This window comes from Pelobates fuscus, chromosome 4, assembly GCF_036172605.1.
Source record: "Pelobates fuscus isolate aPelFus1 chromosome 4, aPelFus1.pri, whole genome shotgun sequence".
In the NCBI taxonomy this organism is placed as follows: domain Eukaryota; kingdom Metazoa; phylum Chordata; class Amphibia; order Anura; family Pelobatidae; genus Pelobates; species Pelobates fuscus.
The window spans coordinates 206,934,895-206,946,925 of record NC_086320.1 but is presented as its reverse complement, the minus strand read 5'-3'; the positions used below and the strand labels follow the sequence as shown (position 1 = coordinate 206,946,925).

At 42.5% G+C, this 12,031-nt stretch overlaps 1 protein-coding gene across 1 annotated transcript in view; it reads right to left on the bottom strand.

The window, feature by feature from the left end:
* Nucleotides 1-12,031, bottom strand: part of TMEFF1 (transmembrane protein with EGF like and two follistatin like domains 1) — a 188,256-nt gene that overhangs the window by 103,982 nt on the left and 72,243 nt on the right. The window contains exon 3 of the mRNA XM_063451867.1: nt 5,969-6,098. Coding sequence (XP_063307937.1) covers nt 5,969-6,098 — 130 coding nt within the window. The remainder of the gene's footprint in view (nt 1-5,968; nt 6,099-12,031) is intronic.

Below are 12,031 nucleotides of genomic sequence, written 5' to 3'. Positions count from 1 at the left end.
CACTCATTGACATGCAAATTAATTTTATAACATGAGAGGAGGCTTCATATTTGCTTAAGTCACTCTTTAATAGAACTCCACAGCAGCACATTAACATAGAGAGAAAACAACCAATCAGAAAAAAAGTAAAGTACAATTTACAAAAAGTCTCCTCCCAACCAACTACTTCCTCTTTCTTTCCTGCTCCACATCAAGCAAAGGTCAGAGTACCACTGCCTCGTATTCTTAGTGGGTGGCTGTGGGATTAAGTAGATATATATAATGTGTATATTTCTGTCTTTATTGTTTGAGCTCATTTGCTTAGTGCTTATTGTAAATCTTTGTGCCGGTTCTCTGTAACTAGGCTTTATTTCCCCTTTCCTCCATTTGGGGGATTCTGTTTCTGGTTTTATCATATTTACCTCCTCCTTTTTTATTTCTTTCTGCTATTTCCAGTGTTGTTCTTAGCTCGGACATCGCGGGAGACGGCCATTTAGCCTCCTCCTCTGATCTCCTGAGCATCGGGGCCACGGAGTATGTCTCCGGCCGCGCCACGTGTTGGGGTCCGGCAGCTTGTTGGCCTCACGCCACCGCGTGGGACCCGTTTTTCAGGGACCTCTCTCTCCTTGCCGCCTCCATTCTCCTGTTGCCGGGCCGCAGGAAAACTCCCTTCTTGAGTTGCAGCCGACATGCATCTGGGGTGCAGAGGGGAGAGCGGGCCTGCCACGTGGGAGCGGCAGCTCCTGGTCTACCTTGTGACCTTCTCCCCAGCCCAGGATCTTAACCCGGTCAGGGAGTTTGGGGCTTTCTAGTGCTGGGGAGATATAGTGTACCTACAGGCACTGCTTTTGACAGTTTTTCTACTTCAGGAAGGAGGACTGTGACTGCATTTTTGGCATTAATCCTTATCTCACATGTGAAGCACTATATATGACTATAGCCTGTATTAAAGCCTAATTTATGCCTCCAAGACTTTCATTTTGGTACATGGATTTAAACCTCAGTTTTTTCCATCTCATGGATTTGGCCTGCCCTTAACAGTGCCCCAGGATTGGCCTGCTCTGTCGCCTGCTCTGTCTGTGCCCTGTGATTGGTCTGCTTGGTCTGTGCCCCAGGATTGGCATGCGCTGTCTGTGCCATTGCCACTGGGTGACCATATATAGTTTGCATACACTAACCATCTTGCCTCTGCTGCAGTTTTTGGGATGCCGTCCCAGTTAGTCTGCTTGTGACACTGGTCCTGTTTTTTACCATAGGTGTCACACTACAAGCACATCTTCCCTACTATGGACCCCTCGGCCCAAGAACAAGGCTTGCAGGCCATGATTAATGCGGCAGTGACCGCCTCTGTGGAAAAAGCCCAGGCTAGGGCACTCCCGCAAACCCCACAGGACGGGGGCTCTAGGGGGACCCCCACAGAGCAGAAGACTCTGCAGAGTCGGACTCTCCCAGGAGAGAAAATAGCACAAGCGCTATTGGAAGCATGAAGGCCTTGAGCCACACGCCCAAAAGGGCAAGGCTCCAGCGAAGCGCCAGAGACTCCTTACCCACCCCGCCCCTGGCCGCAAAAGGCGGGCAGACCAGTCAACTTCAGATGAGGAAGACACATGGGACGAGGACGAGATGGATGACCCCATGTGGCCCCGTGACTCCGGAGTACCTTCTATGCAAAGGGCACCCACCTCTCTGCTGTATGAGGGTGTGTTCCTGGATGCTATGGGTGAGCCCCTGTTCGACCTGTGGTCCAACAGGCACCCCAGATCCTCTGAATAGTCGTTACCCAACCACCTGGCACAGTTTGTGCACTATTGGGTCTGCAGACCTCTGTACAGGGAGGTACGGAAGAAGTTACGGATAGAATGCCCCAGACCCACTTTGCCGGATAAGGTCGCCATGACCCCGGAATTTGATGCCATGGTCTCCACTTACATGACTCGTACTGGGTGTGACCCTAAAAAAGGGGTCGAGCTCAGCCTCCAACTAGCACAGGATTAACTGTTGAATATGCCGGTCCCCCTGGACAGAATACTCATGCTGGCTGACGAGGCTTTTTTCGCAGGGTGCTGCCCTGGACACAGCTTCCATATGTTACTGGGCCTGCGCTCCATTTGCCTGCTGGGCAACACCAACATAGCGCTCTGCACAGAGCATAGGAAAGCAGTCCTCTTGCGCATGGACACAAAACTTTCGGACTTGGGGTCGAAAGCACTGGCACCCTAGCCAAGGGTCTGATCTTCGGAGAACCTTTCATCAAGGAGCTTCACAAGCACGTGAACCTCTTCACTACCTTGAGCAAAGCTCAGTCCTCGATGAAAAGGGTCTTCCGCCCACACCACTCACGCTTTTTTGATAAGGCTGGATGACAGCGGGGTCGTGTCGCCAGCCGCTTCTGGCTGTCTGGCCATCGAGGATCCCAAGCACCCTCCTTCTTCTCATCCTACCACTCTCTTACATTTCAAGATGACAGATAGGCGTCCTTCAGGTCCAGTCTCGTAAACCAATCCCCAGGGCGGAGTAGGTCCCGCAGGAGATGGACGACCCCATGTGGCCCCTTGACTCCGGAGGACCTACTTCAGTTGGCTTCCGGACTCGTCTTGCACAGCGGTGGATGCTTTTCTTCAGGAATGGCCATCTCGGGGAGCTTATGCATTTCCTCTGTTTGCTATGATCTCCAGAGTCCTGATACAAGTGTGATGTCAATGTGTATCTTTGGCTATCTTCTACCCATATTTCTACGACTCACCTAAACTCTGCGTAGTGGCGGCTTGATCTCGATATGTGGTGATTACAACTCCGCTTCACCCTTACGGACAGTTACTGGTCTCCTATGTATGACCTCACAAGCCGGTCTCTTCTACTACCCTGACGCGATGGATCAGATGGTTGTTGTCTTTGGTGGGAGTCGATTCGGCCTTCAGAGTGCATTTGGTTATGGTCGCAGCGGCGTCTGGTGCCCTCATGACTGGCGCCTCCCTCCAGGACATCCTACGCTCTACGGACTGGTCCCGGGAACACACCTTCTGACGATTTTATTTCAGGCCAGCGGATCATGCTTTGTTTGCCTTGTTGACAGAGCGTTAAAACAGCAAATATGAAACCTCCTGTCATGACAGGAGGTGAATATTTCCCTCCCAGCTTAACCCTACCCGTTTTGTCAGATGATTTGGCTGTATCTGGTAGGTAGGTTGTTCTAGGTCTGTCACATGTTTGTTGGCTATTCTGCTGGAAGGTTCGGGTGATATTTCTGTTAATTTTAGTAATGTCTGAATTATTCTGGGGGCTTCATGTTTTTCAAGGTACATTTAATTGGTTAATCAATTCTTTCGATTCTGCTTATTTCGTTTCAGTTTAAAGTTTTATCTACGGCTCCACATTCAAGTTCTTCTTCTGGATGACTGTCGTTGGCTGGACTCTATGATTGTTATGTTTTTTGTTTTGTCACAGCTTGACAGAGGAAGTAGTTGGTTGGGAGGGGACTTTTATTGTACTTTACTTTTTTTTCTGATTGGTTGTTTTCTCTCTATGTTAATGTGCTGCTGTGGAGTTCTAGTAAAGAGAGACTTAAGCAAATATTCACCTCCTGTCATTAATAAAATTAAGATTATAGGTACACTAAAGCTAGCATTATCTACATTTTATAACTTTTTTGACATGCATTTCTCTGGATATTTTTTTTTTTGTTATTCTGTCTCTCACTGTTAAAATACACATACCATTAAAATTATAGACTGATTATTTCTTTGTCAGTGGACAAACTTTCAAAATCAGCAGGGGATCAAATCCTGTTTTCCCTCACTTTACATTTTTAAGAAACTTTGCCATTTCAAATTGTAAATGTTCTCAAAGTTCCTTCCCCCATAGAAGCATGGACAATTGGCCTGGAGAAGACATGTAAATAGGAATTATTAAAGGGGTGATTGAGGATTAGCATTTATCGTCTACTTAGCACCCCTTATCTAGGCTTAGAATTAATCATCTGTTGTTTAATTACCCTTTCAACATCAGCATTTAGATGCCCATTCAGTAATTATCCATCCAGTACTCCTTTCCAATGGTTTAGCATTAATTAGCTATTCAGTACTCTTTAAACATGATTCAGCATGAATAATTCATTCTGTGCTCATTATCTAAGATTTTGATTTAATTCTCAATTTAGTACTCATTATCTAAAATGAAGTATTAATTTTGCTTCCTGTGGCTATTTCAATGTACACCTTTGAATACATTATCAATTCTGTACTCTTTATCTAAAGCTTTGCTTTAATTATCCATTTGGGAACTTTGTATATAAAATGTATCTACCATTAACCATTGAATGATCTACATTTAAATCTTCACTGCCACTCTCCATTCATGACTCCATAATACATGCAATTACTTATTTACCTCGATAGTTTTATAACCCTTCCAGTATACTTATGTAATCATGAGCACTCACTATACACCCAATACTCCATTCTTATAATAAAGTAATTACTTATTACACTTAGTATTCTGCATATACAAAAAGGAATAAACCATTTTGTAATATCTGACATAAGATGTACTCTTTGGGGTATATTCATTGAAGTAGTGCATGTTGTTATGATGTGATACTCTACTAACAAAATGTAGGCAAAAATAGCTGACTTGAAAGAGATCTCTGAATTCAGTAAAGCTGATGGCACCACATCTGAGTATTATAAATCAGGCCAATTATTCTTTACAAAAGCATTAATTCTGAATATATCTATGAAGTAATTCTCATGTACACATTAGTATACAGTATCAATTCTGTACGCCTAATCTACGGATTAGAACACATTCTTTAAATTCTCGGTAAAGAAGACAAACACTCCACCTTATCCACATATCCTCTTACTAAAGATATTAATTTTTTTTGTCAGATATTTGTTGTAATAAAGGTTGAATTTTTAATAAAATAAAACCAATATGAAATCTAGAATTAAAGCTCTCAAACTATCACCCCTTATTTATACAACATCTTTAGACCCTATGTGTTGGACCAAGTCCTACATGTTATATTAAAGATTTTCTTCTTATGGTCAACTATGATTATAAAATCAGCAATTATCAAAAATGATATAAAAATAAGTTTTACTAAAATGGTAACTTCAACCCATTTGTAGCTTTCTTTTTTTCTTTATAGTGCCCCATTTGCATTAGTTAATAACTCCCACCTTATTACGTCATAAAACACTAAAACTAAGCTAAAATTAACTAAAACTTGCCTGAAAATCAATGCCAATGCCAATCCATGCCAGGTCGTGATCTCATTTTGTGTCACTCACTTCTTCTCCCATATTCCATCAAATGCTTCTCATATAGAAGAATTTGATTGGAATATTCTCACCAGCGCATGCACACCCTCTATGCCGGGGAGGAAGTGGGTTTAGACAGAGGGGGCAAAAGAAATAAGGTGAAAAAAACAAGAAAAAAACTATATATATATATATATATATATATATATATATATATATATATACACACACACATATATATATGTATATATATACACATGTAAAGATATTTTTTTGCACAGAATAAACATTAAGCAGCCCGGAGCAGAGTTAATTCACCTGTGTCAGGTATCGGCAAGAAACTTCAAAATATTTCTGTATGTGCAACGTTTCAAGCAGATATACATACAGATTCCTTCTCCTATGACCATCTCTTAAAGCAGAAGTGATAATGGAGTAGCCCTTTAATGAGCTGGAATAGAAGTTTTTTAATAAACAATTGGAATTTTGCTATACATAATTGGATTTCGATATGGTTTACGAATATCCTTAAGCAGTCGCACATGCCAGCTTTCATCCTTCTCTCACGTTATAGCACTGCCATTTTTATAATGTAAAAGTGCTTGGCAATCACGTCAATGAACACAATGCTTGGAGAGATAAAGCTGGGCAATCTTATCAAGACTGACAGCTCCTTCAACAGAATTCTCTCTGTACCATATAATAACTCAGGGTTATGTAATCCTTACCAGAAAAACATGGTCCTCTTGCTACTACTGTTAAATCTTTCTGCTGTTTACAGGCCGATCGTCTCAGAAAGCATTCATTTTGGTACGTGTCACCATTCGATCCGCAAACTGGAATGTAATTGGTGTGGCACTGAAATGTGAATGTAGAATTCAATGAATGTCAAGCAAGTTAAGGCAGTAAGATACAAGTTCTGCAATGCGATGCCTATTTCTGAAGATATTGTTTATTTTCGAAAAATACAGGAAATCAACAATATCCGCCAATTTTATTAGCCACCAACATTTCCATGTAGAATACATCTGATTTACAATTGTTCTTTTACAATACAAACAATTAAAATTGATATGCATGGCGGTCAAGTTCCATAAGGAGTAACATGAATTTGTACTGTGTGACTTGAAAATAAATATACACATGCAGTATATTTTAAAATGACACCCTTATGGTGCTTAGAGTGTCCCTTTAATTAGATAATGCCCCGGCAGCCTCGCTGCTCAATTCTCTGTCATTTAAAAGTTAAACTACTTTGTTTATGCAGTACCTGGCTGTGACCAAGAATGAGTCACTACATTAGTGTACATAGTTTAGATGCTAAAACTGAATGCATATTTCTGATGCAATATCTCTTAATCACTAAAGTGTTTGAGCCATTTTAATACTAATATGGTTAACCGAGAAATAACTATATGCATACATACAAATAAATAAATATATACATACACACACACACAAACATACACACACACATATAAATATATATATATATATATATTTTTTTTTTTTTTGTTATTATTATTATTATTATTCTTTTATTTTTTATTTTTTCCTAGTGCTAGGAAATAAAATGGAATTTATTAGACTTGGCAGAGAAATATCAAATAGGAATGTTGATATAGAGATTAAAATAAGCAATGTTTTCTGAAAACACTATGTCACAATTCAGCATGTACAGTACTTCACAGTGCTACTGCCTTTTTGTGGTGCTGTTGCACCCAGAATAAATTGATCCAGCTGGCCTTACCTTGCAATTATCTCATCTCTATTTAGTTACGACTTGCCCCTTCTTTTTTGCCAGTTCATTGATGTTTATTTTTTATTTTTTGAAAGGTCTAGTACCTGTATAACTTTCAATGTTCCAGAGAGTGCTGCTTTTCTGTGTTATCATTAAAGGAACACTATAGGATCAGGAACACAAACATGTATTCCTGACCCTATAGTTTTAAAAACAACATCCTGCCCCCCCTGGCCACCCTCTTGCCCCAGTAAATGTAGTAAAATGTTACGTTTAGTCAAGTCTGCTGCTGCTGGTTCTACCCCTAATCTGCCTGCTTGGCTGACATCATCAAAAGTAATTATCTGAACCAATCCAATGCAGACACTGTCAAAGAGGCAGATCAGGGTAGAGTGGCAAGTGGAGGTATGCCTAGGCTAGAGGCGTAACTAGAAACCATGGGGCCCCGGTGTGAAAATTGCCCTAGGCTTTCCCCCTATACTTCCACTCCCTCCCCTAGCCCCTCCATTTGTAACATTCACGCCCCCCCCCCAGTCTCTCCGTGCTTTTAATTTATGCCCCACAGAGTGAGTGTGGCATGGTTGGCATGGGATGTAGAGTGTGGCATGGGGGGATGAGTATGACAGAATTAGAGGGGCTCATGTGATAGGGTGAAAGGGGACAAGTGTGACAGAGTGATGGACAATGAGTGTGACAGTGCTAGAGAAGGTGAGTATGATAGGGTGAATATGGCAGAGTGATGGGAGGTGAGTATGGCATGGGTGAGTGACAGGATTGAGAGAGTTTTTGTGAGTGTGGCAGGGTGAAGGGGTGACAGTTTATGTAGTGGGGTGAGAGTTATACAGACACACATGCAGATAAACAGACAAACACACACTGGCATACATGCAGACACACACCATATAACACAAACAGATACATACACGGACACATATGCAGATACACAGACACTTAATGACAAACATTCAGATACAAACAGTATGACACTCCTACAGATACAAACAGTGACGCACACATAGGCAGACACTGACATACAGATGTACATATAGACACACATGCAGACACATACATAGACACACACACCCACACACATACATACACACACATACTGTAGCGGAATGCAGTGAGCCTGTCCTGCAAAATGCCTGTGTGACTGTGTTCGTATATGTTTTCCCTAGGTTGAAATTGCTATTCGTTTGTGTATTATGTGAATTGTATGGTATTCGGTAGTTTCCATCCGTACTATATACTTATGGAAACTACCGAACGGAGGGACCACCCAGAGAGAAGTGTGCCAGCTATTAAAGTTCACATTCTTTCCAACCGCAAGTTAACCGGCTCATTAACATTGTATCTGGGTGGCCGCCATTCGGCATGCGTACACGTGGCGGCAGCCATCTTACGCATGAAAATCCCAGCGGTGTTTGGTCGTCGAGTGCCTGGAACTCAAATCGGACACTCAAACAACCAAACACCGCTGAGACCTCCAGAGCTCCGTAACTGCCGAACGGAGAAACATAACGAATCCCCATTCGGTAGTAATAAAGTACCGAATGAGGGAATCACCATCTAGGTGAATGTAAATGTGGATGGCAATTATAAATGTCTGTTTTAACTGCCGAACGGAGACCGACCGCAGGGCCCATTCTCATGGAACCCTTTTCGGATACCAACTCGTGTGCGGTCGGTCAAACTTCACCTGCCTGTAACTACCGAACCCCTGGTCCGATCTGGGTGAATTTTGGATATTATATTCACCCAGATCAGGGCTACCTAGCGGTACCCTGATATTAAGGATATGTGATGGTTTAGGGGTACATCCAAGTTTGGGGTAAAGTACTGTACAACTTAAGGGGATTATGACTCACTCTGAGGGGAGGAGATGTGTGGGAGGTAACAAGAATGGTATTGGTTACTGTCCTAATTACTGTAGTTCCCTCCCTTGCATGGGAGCAGGCTTTATAAGAAACCTTGGAATAAACGATTGTCAGTTCTACTCCTGAAACTGTGTGTCGTCCAGTTATTGGGAGTGCTGTGGGGATTTCGCTGTACCTTTTTACCTGCTGGAAACTCTGCTGTGGATTTACTAATGACTTGTTCCTGAGCCTTCCTTGGATCTAAAGTGGAGAATAGCTGCGAGAAATCAGCTCTCCGCTACACATACAAAGACACACACATACATGCACACATTCATATAGACACACCTATGACACACACACATACAGACACACAGACATACAGACACACAGACACACAGACATACATACAGACAGACATGCACATACATACAAACACACACACAAACATACAGAGACACATACAGAGATACATACAGAGACACATACATACAGACACACACACATACATACAGACACACGTACAAAAACACACACACATGCAACATGTTTTAGTCACCCTCCTGTTTCCTACCTTTTAGGTGCAGGAGGGTGACTTTCCCTGGGGTCCAGTGGCTTGCTCCAGCTGATGGGAGTCAGAGTGGGAACTCTGACTCCCTCTTCTCCTTCCTCCTCCCATGCGGCTCTCAGTGATTGGTGGGAGGAGTGACCGGGGCTGTCACTTTCTCCCAGATCTGACATCATCACAGCGTTGACCGGGCCCCCTGGACATTCATGGCCATTGGGTGGCCCTAACAGCATGGGCCACCCGAATGGCCCCTTCAATGCGACCCCAGCGGTTGTACCGTGCAGGCCTGGTCCGCATTACATGGCTGGCGGGCACCCCTGTCGCAGGGGTCCGCATGGCGGCCGGGCCATCTGGAGTGACACGCCGGGTCACTCCAGCGACGAACCCTGTGACCGAGGTAGTTCCGCCACTGCCCTAGGCTGTAATTTAAAGGACCACTCTAGGCACCCAGACCACTTCAGCTTAATGAGGTGGTCTGGGTGCCAGGTCCTTCTAGGGTTAACCCATTTTTTCATAAACATAGCAGTTTCAGAGAAACTGCTATGTTTATGAATGGGTTAAGCCTTCCCCCTATGTCCTCTAGTGGCTGTCTCATTGACAGCCGCTAGAGGCGCTTGCGTGATTCTCACTGTGAAAATCACAGTGAGAGCACGCAAGCGTCCATAGGAAAGCATTATGAATGCTTTCCTATGTGACCGGCTGAATGCGCGCGCAGCTCTTGCCGCGCGTGCGCATTCAGCCGACGGGGAGGAGAAGAGGCGGATCGGAGGAGGAGAGCAGGAGGAGATCTCTACGCCCAGCGCTGGAAAAAGGTAAGATTTAACCCCTTTCCCCTTTACAGAGCCGGGCGGGAGTGGGACCCTGAGGGTGGGGGCACCCTCAGGGCACTCTAGTGCCAGGAAAACGAGTATGTTTTCCTGGCACTAGAGTGGTCCTTTAAATACAGCCTTTTCTCTGAAAACACTGTGTTTACTGCAAAAAGCCTGAAGGGAATGATTATACTCACCAGAACAAATACAATAAGCTGTAGTTGTTCTGGTGACTATAGTGTTCCTTTAATGTTTTAGAGCTTGCTGCTATCCTGTTTCCCTAGGTGTTCCAAAGAAGGTTTTTCTCTTGTGCAAACCCTGAATGTTCCAGAGCAAACTGCGTCGTGTGCAAACCCCAAGTGTCCCAGAGCAAGCTTCTTTCCTGTGCAAACTCTTGGTTTATAGAACGATAAGGGGATCCCACAGCGTGGGAACAGTGTAGTGTGTCCTGAGAGTATCCAATAGTAGGGGATAACCCTATATATGAATTGACCAAAAAAAGAGAGAAGAAGGAACCCTAGGACAAAAGTGTCCAGGATACACAAATAGGATATCTCAGTGTGAACTGATGCTGCTAAAAACCATAATTTTATTAGTACATACTAGACAAAACAAAAAAGAAATTACCACAAATAAAATCCCAAAGTGAGGGGGAAAAAAATGGTATCTTTACTAAGAAGGAAAGCCAAAATGTAATGGGATACAGCAAGATTAGTTGCTCATGAATGGCAACTTTGATGCAGGTAATTCCACCTAATCTTGGATATGTGAAAAACAAGATAGGGGCTTGAAGGGTTAATAACCTTATAGAAATTAAAGCAGCCTAGAATCCCATTAGTAACCTAGCCCAACATATAGCAGCAGAGTATAGGAGATGTATATCAATAGGCAGATATTAGGAAAGAAAAGTTCTCTGGTACAATATTGTATCTAGGTCTACTGTGCCTGAAATAGCATTTCCCAGAGTAAGCTCCCTGTATTTTCCCACAACTAGCTAGCTGCTAGTACTTGCTACTGCTAAGGTTACTAAGATTAGGTCAGGTCCTTCCTAGCTAACATAGAAGTAAATCATAACTGAAAATCCCCCATTTAAATAATAACACCCAAAATAAAGTGTAGAAAATAAAGTGAGGTGGTTTAAAAATCCATAACCTAGCGCCTTTCTCAAAGGCTATGAAACCCTTGGTTTATATAGAGACTTTGCTCCCTGTATCCACAGGCTTTCCTTTTGATTAAATTATCTGTTTTGCATTTGGTATTCCTTTGTGTTTCCTGCATGCAATGACATACTTTATTTCCTTTGATTTGCTGTGGTCAGTACCCCTTTCCGACCAAACCGTGATACACTATCCCTCTAAAGAGTAAAATGGAAGCATTTAATGCCAGAATTACATTGATTAACACTAATTGCCCTATAATCATTGCATTTTTACTTTATGTACATTTGTATTTAAGCCTTCTGTAGTGTGATTAATATTGTAAGGTGCATAACAGTATGGCCCATTAAGAGCTAATGTAATATTTAAAATATAATAAGCAATCTACTAGCACTACAGTGGGAAGTTCAACATTTAGCTTGATGTTTTCGAGTTGAGTGATTTTCTTGGTAGTGAAGCCATAAATAACTATAATGATGCACCTGCATAATTGTCAAAAAGACATCTTAATGGATAAAAAGATCCAGATATTAATTAAAATTGGCGATAGTACATTTACAAATAAGAGATTTATCAAGGCAAAAAAGGGAAAGGCTCTAAGAACAAGAAATAATGACACTCGGTGGCAAGAATAAGCCATTAGCATTAATACTGTCTATT